The 19125-nt window shown below is 44.5% G+C and overlaps 1 protein-coding gene across 1 annotated transcript in view; it reads left to right on the forward strand.

Moving 5' to 3' along the window:
- Window positions 1-19125, forward strand: part of col11a1a (collagen, type XI, alpha 1a) — a 142997-nt gene that overhangs the window by 68667 nt on the left and 55205 nt on the right. Inside the window, exons 28-37 of the mRNA XM_056299707.1 lie at window positions 2277-2321; window positions 4302-4355; window positions 4485-4592; window positions 4711-4764; window positions 11946-11999; window positions 13344-13388; window positions 14102-14155; window positions 14316-14360; window positions 15726-15779; window positions 17200-17253. Of these exons, the coding sequence (XP_056155682.1) occupies window positions 2277-2321; window positions 4302-4355; window positions 4485-4592; window positions 4711-4764; window positions 11946-11999; window positions 13344-13388; window positions 14102-14155; window positions 14316-14360; window positions 15726-15779; window positions 17200-17253 (567 nt within the window). The remainder of the gene's footprint in view (window positions 1-2276; window positions 2322-4301; window positions 4356-4484; window positions 4593-4710; window positions 4765-11945; window positions 12000-13343; window positions 13389-14101; window positions 14156-14315; window positions 14361-15725; window positions 15780-17199; window positions 17254-19125) is intronic.

Below are 19125 nucleotides of genomic sequence, written 5' to 3' on the forward strand. Positions count from 1 at the left end.
AGTGTCTCATCTCCAGTATTTGAAATATAGACATAGACTGACTTTCGTCTCATATATATAGAGTTAAAACACATTTTCAGAGGTTAATTTCAAAATTAGCTTATCTCAGTTGTGGAAATTAAAGCTGCTGTCATGTTGTCTATTTGAAAGGTGCTGAAATGTTTGTTGATTTTGGATTTATACTGTTTAATGTCACCATTGTTCCAATACATAAAATACTAAACGCAGACAAAACACATATGACAGAAACCAGTACATGTACAGTAAGTAGGAAGGTCACAGTGCACTGGTAAAACAGCACCTGTAGAAGGCTGATAGCGGTTACCCATTCCTATTAAATGCAGTGAGCATGTATATGTTCCTGCATTTAACGTTAATATTTGCTGTGTCAGATTATTCTGCTGATTGAGGTACTTGTTTAGGGTTGGGAAATGATAACAATAATAACCAATAGTTTAGTTTATTGTCTATCAATGGTTTGGTTATGTAAATAGATGATAACAAGAATCTAGTACTTAAAATGTCTCACAAAATGAGGTGCGAAGTATTTGAGGGCGTATTATTTGTAAACTAGATTTGGTTTGATATTATACTTTTCATTACCAAACGGTTCAATGCGATGAACCTCAGTTGGCTGCTTAAACATGATATGTTGGCATGTGTAAGAAGATATTGTGATATTTATCGACATTGTGTAAAATTCTGTATTATTTTCATGATAATGATATTTTCCATATTTAGCCCAGTGCGGTGAGCCGTGAATCAGAAGTGTTAGGCTAACCTCAGATAGGGCTGAAGGTTCTTATCTCTGAACAACAGATTTGTCACTATCACAGACTCTGTGTACAACACTTCTGCAAGGAACCAGAAATTTACTTAAAAAAACACAATAACAACTTCTGGCTAGCGCCTCTCTCCATCACAGTGCAGCCAAGGAAGAGGAGGAAGAGGAGAATGGATTTATAATACAGGACAGGTTTCAGTATCAATCATGTCCTTTCAAAACTGAATTTCTCTCCTTCCTCCTCTGCTGCAGCTGCTCACCTCTGCAGTCACCAGCTTCAGCTGTGAGCTGGGAAACAGGGGTGAAGTCACACGGCCAGGGGGTTGTTTTTCTCTTGACACGTCTTAATTGTAACGTATGACCATTGTAAGAGTCTCCTCTCAGTCTCTCAGCTCCACAGCTGAAGCAAGTGAAAGAGGCCTTGGAAGATGGATGTGAAGATCATCCCATCCTTAAGATCTTTTTTGGGAAACGGAGGCCTTGTTCTGTTCTGTTCTTTTCTTTTCTGTTTCTTTCTGTATTTCTCTATTTTATTCGGGTCTTCTTCTGTTCTGTTCAGAATAAGAAAGACTTTCATGTGCATTTTGTGCACTAAGAATTTTACTTGGTGTCGGTGGTTGCAATTAAGAATAAAAGAAAACTGCAGTCTTAATAAAACAAGATAAATGTGATAGATACATTCTGTTCTGTTCTGCCATCTAGACAAGTCAGAGAATAATTTTATTGTGGTTTTAACCAATTCTGTAAAGAGATATAGCCGTTTCTCATCAATATGTGGAGACAGGGGCATTCAGTTAGCATGGTGGTCTATTCCGTTGCCTGCCAACACGGGGATCAGCGGTTCGAATCCCCGTGTTACCTCCGGCTTGGTCGGGCGTCCCTGCAGACACAATTGGCCGTGTCTGTGGGTGGGAAGCCAGATGTGGGTATGTGTCCTGGTCGCTGCACCAGCACCTCCTCTGGTCGATCGGGGCGCCTGTTCAGGGGGGAGGGGGAACTGGGGGAATAGTGTGATCCTCCCACGCGCTACGACCCCCGGTGAAACTCCTCACTGTCAGGTGAAAAGAAGCGGCTGGCGACTCCACATGTATCGGAGGAGACGTGGTAGTCTGCAGCCGTCCCCGGATCAGCAGAGTGGGTGGAGCAGAGACCGGGACAGCTCGGGAGAGTGGGGTAATTGGCTGAATACAGTTGGGGAGAAAAAAAGGGGGGGGGTGGAGACAATGGCACAAGAGCCTCTATGTAAACTGTTAGATGGGCAAATGTTCTGTGTACATGTCCTTTGTCTCTTACTGTTTATTTTCTTTTTTTATCTCATCTGATATGGGACTCTATTAGGATGAGTCTGGAATAAAAGTAGAATTTCATGGTTCTGTTCTTATTTTAATTCTGTCCTGTTTTGCTCTGCTTGGTTGAGCTCGGTTCTATCCGGTTATTGTCTGCTCCGCCATATTCATTGTGCTGATATCCGCTTCGTTTTTTCGTCCACCAGGGTGCTGATGGAGTCCGTGGTCTCAAGGGATCGAAGGGAGAGAAGGTACCAACTTGGTCTTTCTTTATTTATATTTTTCTATTAACTCCTCCGTTTCCAGCGCCTGTCAGAACCGCAGTCTGCCCTTCAGATTTTGAGTGAGTTCACAAGGGAGGGCCGGAATACATGATTTACATCACAGACAGTCTGTCCCGCTGTTGCCAGCCGACTGCGATTTGACTCCTCTGGTGCAGACTGGACGGGTAATGCGGCCTGAAAGCGCTGTGCGAGGGGTCAGTCTGTAGTGATTTTAACGGAGTTGGAAACTAGCTTAGCGTGAGCACACAATCTGTTTGGCGGATGCAAAAGTGCAGCGTTTGAGTGTTTGGTTTCCGAGGCTTCCGGTTGCGCCGCAATCTATTCTTGGTCTGTGTGGAGTCTGGCGAAGAACACCGCAGCACACGCCACCGCATGGGAATCCTAAACTGAGATGCCTTCGACATGTGTTGCATTGATTTGAGATCAGTAAAGTAAAGTGGCGGTCTAAAATCCATTTTCTGACCAAGTGATGTTGTTTTCAGGATAGTGGCAGCTATTCATATCAGCCTTTATTGAATAATTTATATCAGGAAAAGCTTGCAGAGGGGGACGAGTTTTACCTCAGTTGTGTGTGTGTGTGTGTGTGTGTGTGTGTGTGTGTGTGTGTGTGTGTGTGTGTGTGTGTGTGAACTTTGTGCTGCGGGTTATTGGCAGCAGACATGCTGAGTGTTGCATTATGCATCAGGCACAGAGAAAAACACAGACAGGTGACAGACAGACCAGATTGGGAAATCACAAAAAAAAAAAGAGCTGAGGATACTGAGCAGGAATGAGATTACATTTTTGCCCATCGGCATCCAACTTGCTCCTGGTGACACGTTGCCAGAGAATAATTTTGAACCAATGTTGCAAAACAGTTGAAAACTGGGCATTTCGTGAAAATACATCTACGCAGATTGTTGACTTGCTTAAACTTATGCCATTTTCTCACATAATCATTACTGTATAGATTATTACTGATCTACTCCCTAATGCAAACTCATTTGGTGAAGGCACCACTTCTAAATCAGTATGGTCAGGACTGCCTGTTCCATGATCCGGCCAGCAGATGGCAGCAAACACGTGAGCCATAGAGGCCAGCTACTATGCTATTGTGAAGCTACCACTAACACTTAAACACAGCATAATGATGAAACACCACGGTGCAAAATAAGGGCGGCGCAGTGTTTACCGCGGTCGCCTCACAGCAAGAAGGTCCTGGGTTCGAGCCCCGGGGTAGTCCAACCTTGAGGGTCGTCCTCTGTGTGGAGTTTGCATGTTCTCCCCGTGTCTGTGTGGGTTTCCTCCGGGTGCTCCGGTTTCCTCCCACAGTCCAAAGACATGTAGGTCAGGTGAATCGGCCATACTAAATTGTCCCTAGGTGTGAGTGTGTGTGTGTGTGTGTGTGTGTGTGTGTGTGTGTGGGCCCTGTGGTGGCTTGGTGGCCTGTCCAGGGTGTCTCCCCGCCTGCCGCCCAGTGACTGCTGGGATAGGCTCCAGCATCCCCGCGACCCTGAGAGCAGGATAAGCGGTTTGGACAATGGATGGATGGATGATTATACACTTAATTTTACAGAGATGAAGAAGAAATGGAAAATCTCTTAGAACTCACTTCATGAAATAAAAACGAAAAGAAAAGCCCATTCAGTGGCCCTTGGTAATAAACAAACACATTCTATGAAAGCTGCATCGGTTTATCCTTGTCTGCTGTTTGGGGGAAAAAATGAGCAGTTTTGAGTAGTAAATATGAAGCATCAATACTGTTAATACTGTTAATAATTGAGATGAAGCTGAGATGCATTGGGTGTAGTTTAACTAAATCTGACATACCGTATTGCTGTAAAATCCGATGGTGGCTTGGGTCAGTATGACTGACAGACAGTACCGTACCTCCATTGTTAATGACAAGTGAACAGAACATGAGGGTTGAAGTACATATTGAATAATTTGGTTTCTGCTGTATTTCAGGGCGAGGATGGGTTCCCGGGCTTCAAAGGAGACATGGGTCTGAAAGGAGACAGGGTGGGAAGCCTTACAGAAATATCGCAAATGACCACGCATGAACTGAAACACCACAAATACAGCTGATGCATCTCACGTGGAAGTAATGCTAGTTGTTGCCTCCTCTCTGTCTGCGTGTGTGTTTCAAAGGGGGAGATTGGCATGTTGGGCTCTCGTGGAGAGGACGGTCCTGAGGGTCCAAAGGGCCGAGCAGGTCCCAACGGAGAGGCCGGCCCCATGGGTCCCGCTGGAGAGAAGGTAGAGATCTCCTTCACGTCTCCTATATCTCCATGTCAACGTTTTGTAGCCACATTTCTTTTTCAGCCTTGCTTTTTTTCTTGGATTGTGTGATTCGAGTGTCGTCATGTGTCTTTAGGGTAAACTGGGCGTTCCAGGATTGCCGGGCTATCCAGGAAGACAAGGACCAAAGGTAGGTGAACCCCGCTCACATTCCCTCTCGCTGGCATGTTGTGCCATTCTTTTAACTGATATCTTAATTCAGGTTGTCGCAATTGTCCGGATGCATTTGTATCGTTCTCAAATGATCGCCGGTTAATCTCTGAATGACGGGGGATTTTTTTACGGTTTGCTGAAAATGAACAGCGTGATAGAGACACAGTTACTTTCCCGTTTCGATGATTTTAGAATAAAAGAGCTGAAAAGTAGACCAGACCTGATGGTGTACATGGTCATGTTCTGTTTTGCTGACAAACAGCTCTTCCCTTTGACTACACACTGCACTCTTTTATTTTTTTTACTTTTGCATGCTGACATAGTATCTGTACGTGATAGTGCATGTACAGCGTACAACAGTACCTCTGTAAATAACAACAAATAAACATAAATAAATAAATAAACAAACAAACAAAAAACACGAAATTGGGCCTACCCAGTTAGAAAAACGGTTTTGTGCGTTCGGCGGGTAATGTGTAAGTAGCCGTGGTCCCACCAGTGCATTAAGCATCGCGTTGGACATGCTGGATGGAAATGGCAAAATTCAGTAAAACCGCCTCGTTGTTGCTAAAAAAGTTCCTTTGCTTGCTGGAGGTGGTTTTTTTGCTTTTGTCAGTCAAGAGTTGATGCCCTGAATGGGCGTGGGAAAGACATTTGTCGAATAAAAAAATAAAATGTAAATGAACTGAATCCTATGAGCATCCTTCACTTCTTCTTCGCTGGGCTGCCTGTCTTCCCGCCGGGTGTTGAAGTGTGGACACGTCACGTAGGACACATCCGTCCACGTTCAGACACTTCTGATGGAAACGCAGCTTGATTATCATTTCATTTTTTGGTACTTCAGAAAAGTTCACTTAAAAATTTGCCTGACAGGGGCGTCTGGGTGGCGTGGCGGTCTATTCCGTTGCCTACCAGCACTGGGATCGGCGGTTCGAATCCCCGTGTTACCTCCGGCTTGGTCGGGCGTCCCTACAGACACAATTGGCTGTGTCTGCGGGTGGGAAGCCGGATGTGGGTGTGTCTCCTGGTCGCTGCACTAGCGCCTCCTCTGGTCGGTCAGGGCGCCTGTTCGGGAGGGAGGGGGAACTGGGGGGAATAGCGTGATCCTCCCACGCGCTACGTCCCCCCTGGTGAAACTCCTCACTGTCAGGTGAAAAGAAGCAGCTGGTGACTCCACGTGTATCGGAGGAGGCAGAGGTGGAAAACTCTGCTGCAGAAAGTAGAAGTACTAACCATGTATTTGCTCCACCCATGCACTAAACCGGCCGATTCTAATTAGCACAACACTTCAGCCAGGTAGCAGAACTAATTAGTGAAATCAGCTGGTTTAGTCTGTGGGTGGAGCAAATACATGTATTTCTACTTAGTACTTCTACTTTCTGAAGCCGGGTTTTCCACCTCTGATTGGAGGAGGCATGTGGTAGTCTGCAGCCCTCCCTGGATCGGCGGGGGGGGGGGGGGGCAGCAACCGGGATGGTTTGGAAGAGTGGGGTAATTGGCTGGATACAACTGGGGAGAAAAAGGGGGGGGGGGATCCAACAAAAAAAATTGGCTTGACAATTGGATGGAGACAGTTAATGCCTGAAAAAAGATGAGCAGTACTTCCAAAAGGCAATAAGCAGCTACCCCGAGGAGAGCTTTAAAGTGATGTACGTTACCTCGCAGTAATCAGCCATATTTCAGAAGGGAAATATGGCCCCCAAAATTAATCAACAAAAATGTTACAGCAGAAAAATATTTACAGACAAATGGAAGACGTTCACTACTGTCTTCTGTTGTGTGAATTCGTTTGTCAGGACACTGTTCGCCTTTTTTTCCCCAGCTGAAGCTTTTCATTATGCAGACCACTCGAGGCATCAGTTAAAGCTAATCACACGCACACACACACACACACACACACACACACACACACACACACACACACACACACACACACACACACACACACACACACACACACATGTATTACTGAGAGGCCCAACCTGCCCTGTGCTAACTTCCATCTCACACATCATATCGTCATGTCTGCCTTCCACCACAGACACACATCATATCGTCATGTCTGCCTTCCACCACAGACACACATCATATCGTCATGTCTGCCCTCCACCACAGACACACATCATATCGTCATGTCTGCCTTCCACCACAGACACACGTCATATCGTCATGTCTGCCTTCCACCACAGACACACATCATATCATCATGTCTGCCTTCCACCACAGACACACATCATATCATCATGTCTGCCTTCCACCACAGACACACGTCATATCATCATGTCTGCCTTCCACCACAGACACGCATCATATCGTCATGTCTGCCCTCCACCACAGACACACGTCATATCGTCATGTCTGCCTTCCACCACAGACACACATCATATCGTCATGTCTGCCTTCCACCATAGACACGCATCATATCGTCATGTCTGCCTTCCACCACAGACACACATCATATCATCATGTCTGCCTTCCACCACAGACACACATCATATCGTCATGTCTGCCTTCCACCACAGACACACGTCATATCATCATGTCTGCCCTCCACCACAGACACACATCATATCATCATGTCTGCCTTCCACCACAGACACACATCATATCGTCATGTCTGCCTTCCACCACAGACACACATCATATCATCATGTCTGCCTTCCACCACAGACACACATCATATCGTCATGTCTGCCTTCCACCACAGACACACATCATATCATCATGTCTGCCTTCCACCACAGACACACATCATATCGTCATGTCTGCCTTCCACCACAGACACACATCATATCATCATGTCTGCCTTCCACCGTAGACACACATCATATCGTCATGTCTGCCTTCCACCACAGACACGCATCATATCGTCATGTCTGCCTTCCACCACAGACACACATCATATCATCATGTCTGCCTTCCACCACAGACACACATCATATCGTCATGTCTGCCTTCCACCACAGACACACATCATATCGTCATGTCTGCCTTCCACCACAGACACACATCATATCGTCATGTCTGCCTTCCACCACAGACACACATCATATCATCATGTCTGCCTTCCACCACAGACACACATCATATCGTCATGTCTGCCCTCCACCACAGACACACATCATATCATCATGTCTGCCCTCCACCACAGACACACATCATATCATCATGTCTGCCCTCCACCACAGACACACATCATATCGTCATGTCTGCCTTCCACCACAGACACACATCATATCATCATGTCTGCCCTCCACCACAGACACACATCATATCATCATGTCTGCCTTCCACCACAGACACACATCATATCATCATGTCTGCCTTCCACCACAGACACACATCATATCGTCATGTCTGCCTTCCACCACAGACACACATCATATCATCATGTCTGCCTTCCACCACAGACACACATCATATCGTCATGTCTGCCTTCCACCACAGACACACATCATATCGTCATGTCTGCCTTCCACCACAGACACACATCATATCATCATGTCTGCCTTCCACCGTAGACACACATCATATCGTCATGTCTGCCTTCCACCACAGACACACATCATATCATCATGTCTGCCTTCCACCACAGACACACATCATATCGTCATGTCTGCCTTCCACCACAGACACACATCATATCATCATGTCTGCCTTCCACCACAGACACACATCATATCGTCATGTCTGCCTTCCACCACAGACACACATCATATCATCATGTCTGCCCTCCACCACAGACACACATCATATCGTCATGTCTGCCTTCCACCACAGACACACATCATATCATCATGTCTGCCTTCCACCACAGACACACATCATATCGTCACGTCTGCCTTCCACCACAGACACACATCATATCATCATGTCTGCCTTCCACCACAGACACACATCATATCATCATGTCTGCCTTCCACCACAGACACACATCATATCATCATGTCTGCCTTCCACCACAGACACACATCATATCATCATGTCTGCCTTCCACCACAGACACACATCATATCGTCATGTCTGCCTTCCACCACAGACACACATCATATCGTCATGTCTGCCTTCCACCACCGTAGACACACATCATATCGTCATGTCTGCCTTCCACCACAGACACACATCATATCATCATGTCTGCCCTCCACCACAGACACACATCATATCATCATGTCTGCCTTCCACCACAGACACACATCATATCATCATGTCTGCCTTCCACCACAGACACACATCATATCGTCATGTCTGCCTTCCACCACAGACACACATCATATCATCATGTCTGCCTTCCACCACAGACACACATCATATCGTCACGTCTGCCTTCCACCACAGACACGCATCATATCGTCATGTCTGCCTTCCACCACAGACACACATCATATCGTCATGTCTGCCTTCCACCACAGACACACATCATATCATCATGTCTGCCTTCCACCACAGACACACATCATATCGTCATGTCTGCCTTCCACCACAGACACACATCATATCGTCATGTCTGCCTTCCACCACCGTAGACACACATCATATCGTCATGTCTGCCTTCCACCACAGACACACATCATATCGTCATGTCTGCCTTCCACCACAGACACGCATCATATCATCATGTCTGCCTTCCACCACAGACACACATCATATCATCATGTCTGCCTTCCACCACAGACACACATCATATCATCATGTCTGCCTTCCACCACAGACACACATCATATCATCATGTCTGCCTTCCACCACAGACACACATCATATCGTCATGTCTGCCTTCCACCACAGACACACGTCATATCGTCACGTCTGCCTTCCACCACAGACGCGCTGCTAATGCGGGTTAAATGATAAGACATACGCCCAATGATTATACGAATTCCGTTCTTGTCAACTTCCATCCAAGTGAGCTGTGAGTTTAATGATGTGAAAATGGTGCCAGCGTGGGTTATGATGAAGAGAGCCGGCTGGAAAAGTGCCACGGGCGTTTTTAAAAAGCACACACACAAGGGAGTCGGAGCGAAACGGTTTTTATCTCTGGCGGTGGGTTTGTGATGAATTGGGAAAATATGTGGATATAATGTGGAGATGTTGATGTGAGACGAGACGTGGTGTGGGACTGTGGCTCTGGTAAAATGGTGATATGATTTAAATGTTGTCCCTCCCTGGTCTCAAAGGCTGCGTTACAGTAAAGTGAAAACCCTCTCATAAGATATTTACACTGCTGTGTGTATAAATATCTTACGAGAGCATCAATAGTCATCCACAAAATATCCCCATATCATCCATCACCGTGGTATTTCAGTCAATACTGCCCAGCCCTGGTTTGTGGTTTGTTTAAACTGCCATCTTAGAGGAGTGTGCAGGCCTATCTGTTTCTGTCATGACTGGGTTACATGCATGGATTGTGCATGTTTTCGATGGAGTATACCAACTTCTGCTCTCTAATAGGCCACGTAGAGTCCCCCCAATTTAAACACAACAGGCTGAAGAATTCATTTACACATCAGTCTGTCCTGTTGCTAAACCAACATCAGTGTGCCACTAACCGAGATCTGAATCTAGAGGAAATGATATGATATGCATGTTTATCATGACTGTCTATGATAAGTGTCAAATGCCTAACTGTATATTTAATTCGGGTGTTAATCTCTTGAAAGGAACTACCTAAGGATGCGAAGTGAATTTCAGTGAAAACTCACAATAAAGTTGTATCATATCATATATCATATCGTATCGTATCGTATCATATACCATACCATATCATATACCATAGTGTATCGTTTCATATATCGCATCAAATCATATCGTAACATATCGTATCGTATCATATATTGTACCGTATCATATATTGCATCGCACCATATAGCTCATCGGCTCATATATCGTACCATATCGTATTGTATTATATATCGTGTCATATATATATATAGCATCGTATCATTGTATCTTATATCATATCATATCATATACCATATCGTATCATATAGTGCAGGGGTGGCTAAACCATGTGCTATGGAGAGCCATGTGTATGCAGGTTTTCATTCCAGCCGGACTCCACACCAGGTGATTTCACTGATTAGCAACCCTTCAACCAAAGAGGAAGAATGTAACAGTGAAATCACCTGGTGTGGAGTCCGGCTGGAATGAAAACCTGCATACACATGGCTCTCCATGGCACATGGTTAGCCACCGCTGATATTGTGTATCATCGTATCATATCATATTTCACATCGTATCATATCGTATCATATATGGTATATTGTATCGTACACTGATGTCAAATGTGCTTGTATGTCAAACCATCGTAAAAGAAGGTTTTCAGTTATAAGAGAAAAACATCGTAATTGTCCTGAAAGCTGTGAAATAACATGCTGGGCTCTGCATGGCTTTCAGAGAGACCTGAGTATCAGCGTCACTTATATAAACATATGAGCCATGTAAGCTTTTAGTAGCGGCTTTGGAATAAATCAACTTGTGAGAGTGATTTTATGCAGTACAGTCTGCAGTTAGGTGCTGGGGAAGTCCGTGCTGCTGTTCCAGCCTCTGTTTACCACAGAAAAGCAGGCATGTGGGGGTTTGGGATATGTATTGCAATATTAAAGAATTATATGAAGTTTTATCATTTAATCATGTATATGCAGCTTTTAACTAAGAAATCTTCATCTGCAAAGAATTTATCACCCAACAAGGATTGAGAGGAGGAAAAACATCAGTTGTCCCAGAAGTCATGAAGTCAGACTGACTATTCTTCCACAGCAGCCATAACAAACCTTTCTAGATTTCATCTCAATAAAGCAATGAGACAGTTTTCGCCTAATACAACTAATGATACCCAATTTGTCCTTCACTGCATCCTTCGTGACTATTATATTGTTCAGCCCCCCCCCACACACACACACACACACTCACACACTTATACAGTAACACAAACAGCTCAGTGATGTTAATGGAGTTTTCCCCACTTACTTCAGTTGAGGTTGATGGCCAACAACAGTGCAAACAAATATCATCCAAATGGTCCGTTGTTATTATACATGACTGACCCTTGACACCCTCCAATGACTGCCTGCCACCCCAACCCAACCCCTCACACACACACACATACACATGACCCCCCCCACAACTTACCCCTCTGATGTCTGCCTCTCTTGTTGACAGGGCTCTAGTGGTTTTCCTGGGTTCCCTGGAGCCAACGGTGAGAAAGGAGCCAGGGTAAGAGTCACACACACACACACATGCACAGAAGCTGCCACTGTTTGCGCTTGAAAATCACAGAGCTGTCATAACCAAGAATAAAGGAAAATTGATTCCTGTTCTAGAGTCTAAAGTATGATGACTTCGCACAAAAAATAAAAAAGAACAGGGGCAAAATCAATGCTGGGGTGAGAACAAAAGATGCTGAAACAACCATACTCTCAATGACTCCCGCTCCCTGTGTCCAACCTTAAAGTGCATAGAGAACACACACACACACACACACACACACACACACAGAGGATGGAGAAAAGGCATTTTGTTTTGACCCAAAAGGGTTTTATTAGTTTTGCCCTGTGGAAATGGCCAGAACATGTCCCTGGTGTACCTTGACACAGTCACCTTTATTGAACCATTAGTTCCAGTCAGAGTAATGATGCATATCTAGGTGCCCATTACACGATGTGTGTATATGTATATGTATATGTGTGTATATATATATATATAATAGATGATGGGCACCAGCCATGGCTTCTCTGGGTTTGAAGCTTGTTAATTCATCTTTATTTAGAATTGGCCGGTGCTCCCATATAGCAAGGTGGCTCATTTGCACCTACTGCACCAGCCTTTTCTCTGCAGGTGGGCAGCTTCTGCTGTTCCCTGCTGCCAACCCGGCTGATGAAATAATATTAGTTTGCCAAAAACACTTTGTGGACCATCACCAGCTTAATTCAGCCTGCTAGAATGCAGTTGTAAAGAAACGTTGGAAAAACTATTTCCAGTTCTCCTATTCACTGTCCCTTAATGATGCAAGACACAGTTAGACATACTGAACTCTGCATGACATGTGCTCTTGGCTATGGTATGATTACCATGTAGCAAATATACTGCAACTAACTACCTCATATAGTACCACTGTGATATGATGTGATTACTGTGTAGTACTTTCTGATGCTAGTTGTAACAGCTGAATCAGTCTGCTAGTTGCTGACGGTGTTGTAAGTGGCGGTGGATAGAAGCATCTGTTAAAAGAGTAAATTAAAATGTAGCATGAAAACAAAGCCATGCAAAACCTTCTGTATCACTTAAGACGTTAACGAAGATTTAGGACGGTATTTTCTCTTTTGAAGGTATTGCTTGATCGTTATCGAACCTGACACAGAATTGTTGAAGATGTGAAGCGTCAGAAACCCTCCAGCCCATCAGAACTTAGGAGTCAGTGACCTCTAAGGGTCAAGAAACAGTCTGAAGAAACAAAGATATTTTTTTTGTCCCAGATATTTCATACTGCCACCAAATGTGGATAAATGTTAAGTAATGAATGATGTGATGTCACTGAAGTTGTCTTCGGTTGTTTTCTAGGGAGTCGCGGGCAAACCAGGTCCAAGGGGGCAAAGAGGTCCAACGGTATGTACCACTCCACCACACTGATCCAGATTTACACCTTGTGGATCAAAGCATACATGAATGGGGGCGTCTGGGTGGCGTGGCGGTCTGTTCTGTTGCCTACCAACACTGGGATTGGTTGTTTGAATCCCCGTGTTACCTCTGGCTTGGTCCCTCCAGACACAATTGGCTGCGTCTGTGGGTGGGAAGCCGGATGTGGGTATGTGTCCTGGTCGCTGCACTAGCGCCTCCTCTGGTGGGTCGGGGCGCCCGTTCGGGAGGGGGAACTAGGGGGAATAGCGTGATCCTCCCATGCGCTACATCCCCCTGGCGAAACTTGTCAGGTGAAAAGAAGTGGCTGGTGACTCCACATGTATTAAAGGAGGCATGTGGTAGTCTGCAGCCCTCCTCGGATCGGCAGAGGGGGTGGAGCAGCGACTGGGACTGCTCGGAAGAGTGGAGTAGTAGGCCAAGTACAATTGGGGAGAAAAGGGGGGGGCCCTCAAAAAAGCATATATGAATGAATGAATGAATGACTGTGCAAATCATTGTCAAGTCAATAATGACTTGACATCACTAGTGACATTTTGGACTTGGATATTGCGGAACCACTCCGTTCAGACTTTTTTCTAAATAAAGTGGTGATGCTGCTGTTAGATGTATCACCAACTTGTTGACTGTTTTAGAATATTGTATTCTGAGCTGTGTGCTTTTCCCCCCCATTTAAATCGTAGGGTCCACGTGGCGCTCGTGGGGCAAGAGGTCCAACAGGCAAGCCGGGCCCTAAGGTACACACCAGCTATAGTCACAACCACATACACACACACTCATACAAGCAGTTGTGTTGAAAACCATCTGTGCAAAATCACACTCGTCATTAAATAACAGTACAGCTAAACTATTTCTTGCTGCTTGTGTTTGACTCTTTGTCCTTATTGTGTTTTGTAGGGCACAGCGGGCAACGATGGTCCTCCAGGTCCGCCCGGCGAGAGAGTAAGTCATGTCTGAGGGCGTCTCGAATGAATGAAAGACTGAAGAGCATCCCACCACATGGTATTCAAGACTGTCATTACTGTTAGGGCTGCTGGTAGGAGTGGGGCGACACGGGGAAGGTGGAGTCAACAACAGCTAAGAGGTCGGATGTTAGATGAGATGGCTGGCTTTGGTTTAATAGCACCGAATGGCCGTCGCCGATTCAGTCCATCGGTTGTGTCTGGTCTTCTTAAAACTCGTCTGTGCCCCATCTCTTAAGGTTCTGTCGAAATGGTTAGTGGTAAAGTAAGATGTAGTATGTAGGCATCAAACAGGAAAACACGACACCTTTGTCAACTGTTAACCGTATTTTGTGTGCAACATCTATTTCTTAAAAGTACCTCATGGGTTCATATAAATATAGTGGAGTTAAAAAAAAGCACATTTTCTTTGGAAATACATTGAAGTTCTTTGAAATGAAAATACTCAAGTAAAGGACAAGTCCCTGAAAACTGTACGTTAAGTAAAATACTTGAGTAAAAGTAGAACTTCCCATCACTGCAAGCTACAACTGCAATGACTTTCTGTCAATGGGACATGTATATAGAGATATATATGTAGCGATGTATGTAGAGATGTATATAGAGATTCTTTTTAGAGATGTATATAGATATATATAGAGATGTACGTAGAGATATATATGTAGGGATGTATACAGATATATATGTAGAGATGTGTATAGAGATGTATGTGGAGATGTATGTAGAGTAGGCCTGGGACAAATTAGTTCTTATGAGGTCTTGATTGTATGTCTCCCCTCCTTCTCTCTCCATCTCTGTCTCTGTCTCTCTCTCTGTCACTCTCTCTCGCCTCTCTCTCCATCTCTCTCTCTCTGTCTTTCTCTCACTCTGTGTGTGTGTGTGTGTGTGTGTCTCTCTCTCCGTCTCTCTCTTTCTGTCTCTCTCAAAAGTATTTATTCTCCAATAGCAGCCCATCGTGGGGTATGTGACCTGTGTGTTGAAGGGCCATTCATTCACCTGACATCTGAAAATTCCCCGTTTCAGAGCTTTTTTTTTTTTTTTTTACAATTTTATTTATTTATTTACCTTGATTGGCTGTGTCTCATCTGCTTTCTCAGGCTGCTCTAGACTGAAAATAAATTACGCTGTCTATCTGTTAGCATTAGTCCATCCCAAATCCCACATAGCTGCTTTCTTGCCTGCGCTCCTGTCAGCGCTCTGTGTCGTTTCAGTACCTCACCGCATGGTTTCCGAAAGGACAGCCTTCCCTTTGTGGGAACATTTATTTGCGTAAATTTAGGCGAGACTTTGTTCTTTTCATAGTTCTGTTCTCATTCTCACTATCTGACCTGTCTGTTCACGTCAGGGACCTCAAGGACCCCAGGGCCCAGTGGGATTCCCAGGACCAAAGGGTCCCCCTGTAAGTATTGCTTTATTTTTTCAGCAGAATACACTTCACTAATGTGGAAGATAGAAATCCACAGTAAGCCCTCCCAGACCATTTATTACTCTCTTACCTCCTGTTGTTCCTTTTCTGTCTCAGCGGCAAATAGACCCGCTTTGCAAACATTATGCCTCGTGATTGATTCCATTCAGAGGTGTTCATAGAATGTGGCCATAACACGGCAATTTCCCTAATTCTGCGAGGGGCCCATTAGTCAAGCTGTAATTGGAGCAGAATCAATTTTCTCGTCCTCCAGTCTGGCCAGGAGACGTGTAGTAATTTCCACCTGTCGATTTGAATTTGATTAATAGCTGTTTCTCACCTTTATATTTTGTTAGTACTCCCTGTAAATTCATTTACAGTTAAAAAGCCAGTGTAAAGTCATAATTTGCTTGCAGGGAAACTTATATTAGTGTGTTACGCCTACAGAGCTCGTCTTTGTAAATGTAGCTTCTCGTGGCAAGATCAGCTTTTTCGTTCAGTCCTTCAAAATGTTAAAAGTTGATTTAGATTTGGATATACATATTACTTAATGCCCTGGGATGGTGTCTCCCCCCCCGCCTGCCGCCCAATGACTGCTGGGATAGGCTCCATTACCCCCGCGACCCCAATTCAGATAAGCGGCTTGGATAATGAATGGATATTACTTAATATTTAATATACTATATTATATTATATTATACTGTGTATATATTATATTATATTATAATAAATTATATTATACCATGGTCACAAAGAATACTGGTTTCTGATTGGCTGGAGGTTGTGTTAAAACTGTTTGTACAGCTCAAATTCAATCACTGTTCTAAAGTCATACGCCGTAACCATGACAACAAGCTGAATCAGTTGCTAGCCCAGTAAACATTCAAAGCTTTACCTTTGTGGCTAACGTTTGGTTCATAACCTTTTAATTCCGAGTCCAAAATGTTCAACAGGAAAAAAAAAATGGAATGCTATCATTTTAATTATTTTGTAAGTGGCCATGGTATAAAGCGCATAATCCACAACAAAGGTGTGCAATGTGATTTTAACACAAACGGCAGAGGCAGCCGTCCTATGCTTCACGCCGGGTGGTTCTTTGCCTCCACATTGTGCGTTAAAATCCACACCTTATCATGGATTGACCCTTACTTGTATTGTGTTATGTCATGTTATATAATGTTATATCAATATTTTCACTGTCTCCATAGTATTTGAAGTAGCATTCGTAGCCAATAATGCCTTCTTGAACCTTAATTTTTCACTTACGTGTCAGATATTTGCTCTATTCTATGGGCATGTAATTCCAGTTTTCGTTGTTTGTGTACTTGAGCAGTGACAATAAAGCCGGACTGAACCATATAGAAATGAACTGAATTGAATTTGACATCTCTTTTTTCTCTCTTTGTCCTATCAGGGACCACCTGGAAAGGATGGGCTGCCCGGACACCCTGGCCAGCGTGGTGAGACGGTGAGTCCCTCGGATCCGTCTCTCTGTTTGAGCTGTCGTTCGCCCGGGCGCCCGCGGTCGAGTCAATTCCGCCAATCAATTCCCGGCCGGGTGTGGAAACATGAAGCGCTTTCCCACTTGGGGGCAGGGCGCCCTGTGCAGCCTCATTTTTCACACCTGGACGGATTTGACTCGCCGAGTTGGCGACGCATTTACAGCAGCCGCAGACCCAGGAGTCGGACAGCTCGGCTTTTCATTCGACGCACATTCATTCAGAGATCAGAACCAGAATTCAGAATTCAAAGTGCATCGTTGGACAAAAGCAGTATTTTGAGAAGCATTATCAAACAAACAAACAGAAATTCAACATTCAACCCCATACAACCTTTTCAGAGTCAAAACTTGAGCTGGGTATCAGTCTGTTTTCAGATGCGAAGCGCCTCACGAACCTGGCGTCTAACTTATTCTCTCACAAACTGACGATTTATTCTCATGTTTAGCTGCACCATCTGTGTAGATTCGGGCTGTTGTGATCCTTCCAAAAATGGCTGTGAGTGAGTGCATCGAAAATATATGCTGTTGTAAGACATTAAATTTTGCTTTTTTTTCCCCTTCAATTAACATAATCCTCACTGGTAAAAAAATTGGTAGAATCTATTATTTCTATTTATAAATCAATCTTTAGATAAAATGTTGTGAGTGTTTCTGATGTGTCAGTCAGCTAAAAACATGATTTAGATGAACTAACTTTACCTCTGTTGAACTGCTGCTAAAACATTTATTTTGCAACCTCCATGTTAAGCGTCCAGTCAGGATATGATGTCATAATATTTAATGTTAGATACTCAGTTGAAACTGTGCAGTCAATACTAGACCTGCTTCCAATTACAAACCTAAGACAATGGCCCTGTATCGTTCTGTTCACCACAAAGTGGCACAACAGGTGTGAGTCACATCTATATGACAGTCTGCACCCTGGTTGCATTGATATCTGATTGTCGGACTGTTTGCTTCCATCAACTCGATGGGTAAAAGACAGAAGATAGTCATTTCGGACTCTCTTTCATCAGCCTTTTCCCCTCAAGTACAGAGGAGATCTGATCCTCCTCATCAGAGCGCTGTACTTCAGTTGAATCCCTCCCCTGCTCCTGTCTGTCTGACTCCTGAAGTGGATTAGCATCTTCAGTGCTTTGTCTCAGTGTGACGCAGAGGAAGCAGACGTCTCCAGTCGAGCAGAACCGCCGAGACAAAACCCTTGTGGACGTCATCTGTGTCTGTCTGCTTCTCATGTCTGCATTCACTAGATGCACACACACACACACACCCGCCCACTCACACACACCGCCTCCTGTTTCAGTCCAGGTGGGTTGGTCTCATTGTTCGTGCGAGCTGGCGGCTTTCTCATCGGGCTTCTCTGTCAGGTTAGCTGAGCGGACTTGCAGAAAGTTCCTGTTAAAGGAGGGCCAAGGTCGGATTGTCCTCTCACAGAAAAGTTTCTCACGTTGCGTAGCCATATTCATCTGGGTCTTACTCCACAACTCAACTCAGCCACTCAACTTTAGGGGTCATCACGAGTAAGCGTCTAACTCGATTAACTCGAGTATGCAAAAATCCTTGATTACAGTTTACCGCCCTGAAGATGTCATCTCTTTATGCATGTCTAAACATACCTGGGCATGAAGAATGACCTTGTGGAAGCACTCATACAGTCATTACTGTTGTATCAGAATCAGAAACACTTTATTTCTCGTTTCATGTCATGCACTTGTGCACATGAAATGAAGCGAAATATCGTTTCCCCCAGCCCACAGCAGTGCAACACAAAGACAAAAACTACAAGAACTACAAGAACACACACTGATCCAAACTAACACACATATCTAAACTAAACAA

This window comes from Lampris incognitus, chromosome 19 (assembly GCF_029633865.1).
Source record: "Lampris incognitus isolate fLamInc1 chromosome 19, fLamInc1.hap2, whole genome shotgun sequence".
NCBI classification, from domain to species: Eukaryota; Metazoa; Chordata; class Actinopteri; order Lampriformes; family Lampridae; genus Lampris; species Lampris incognitus.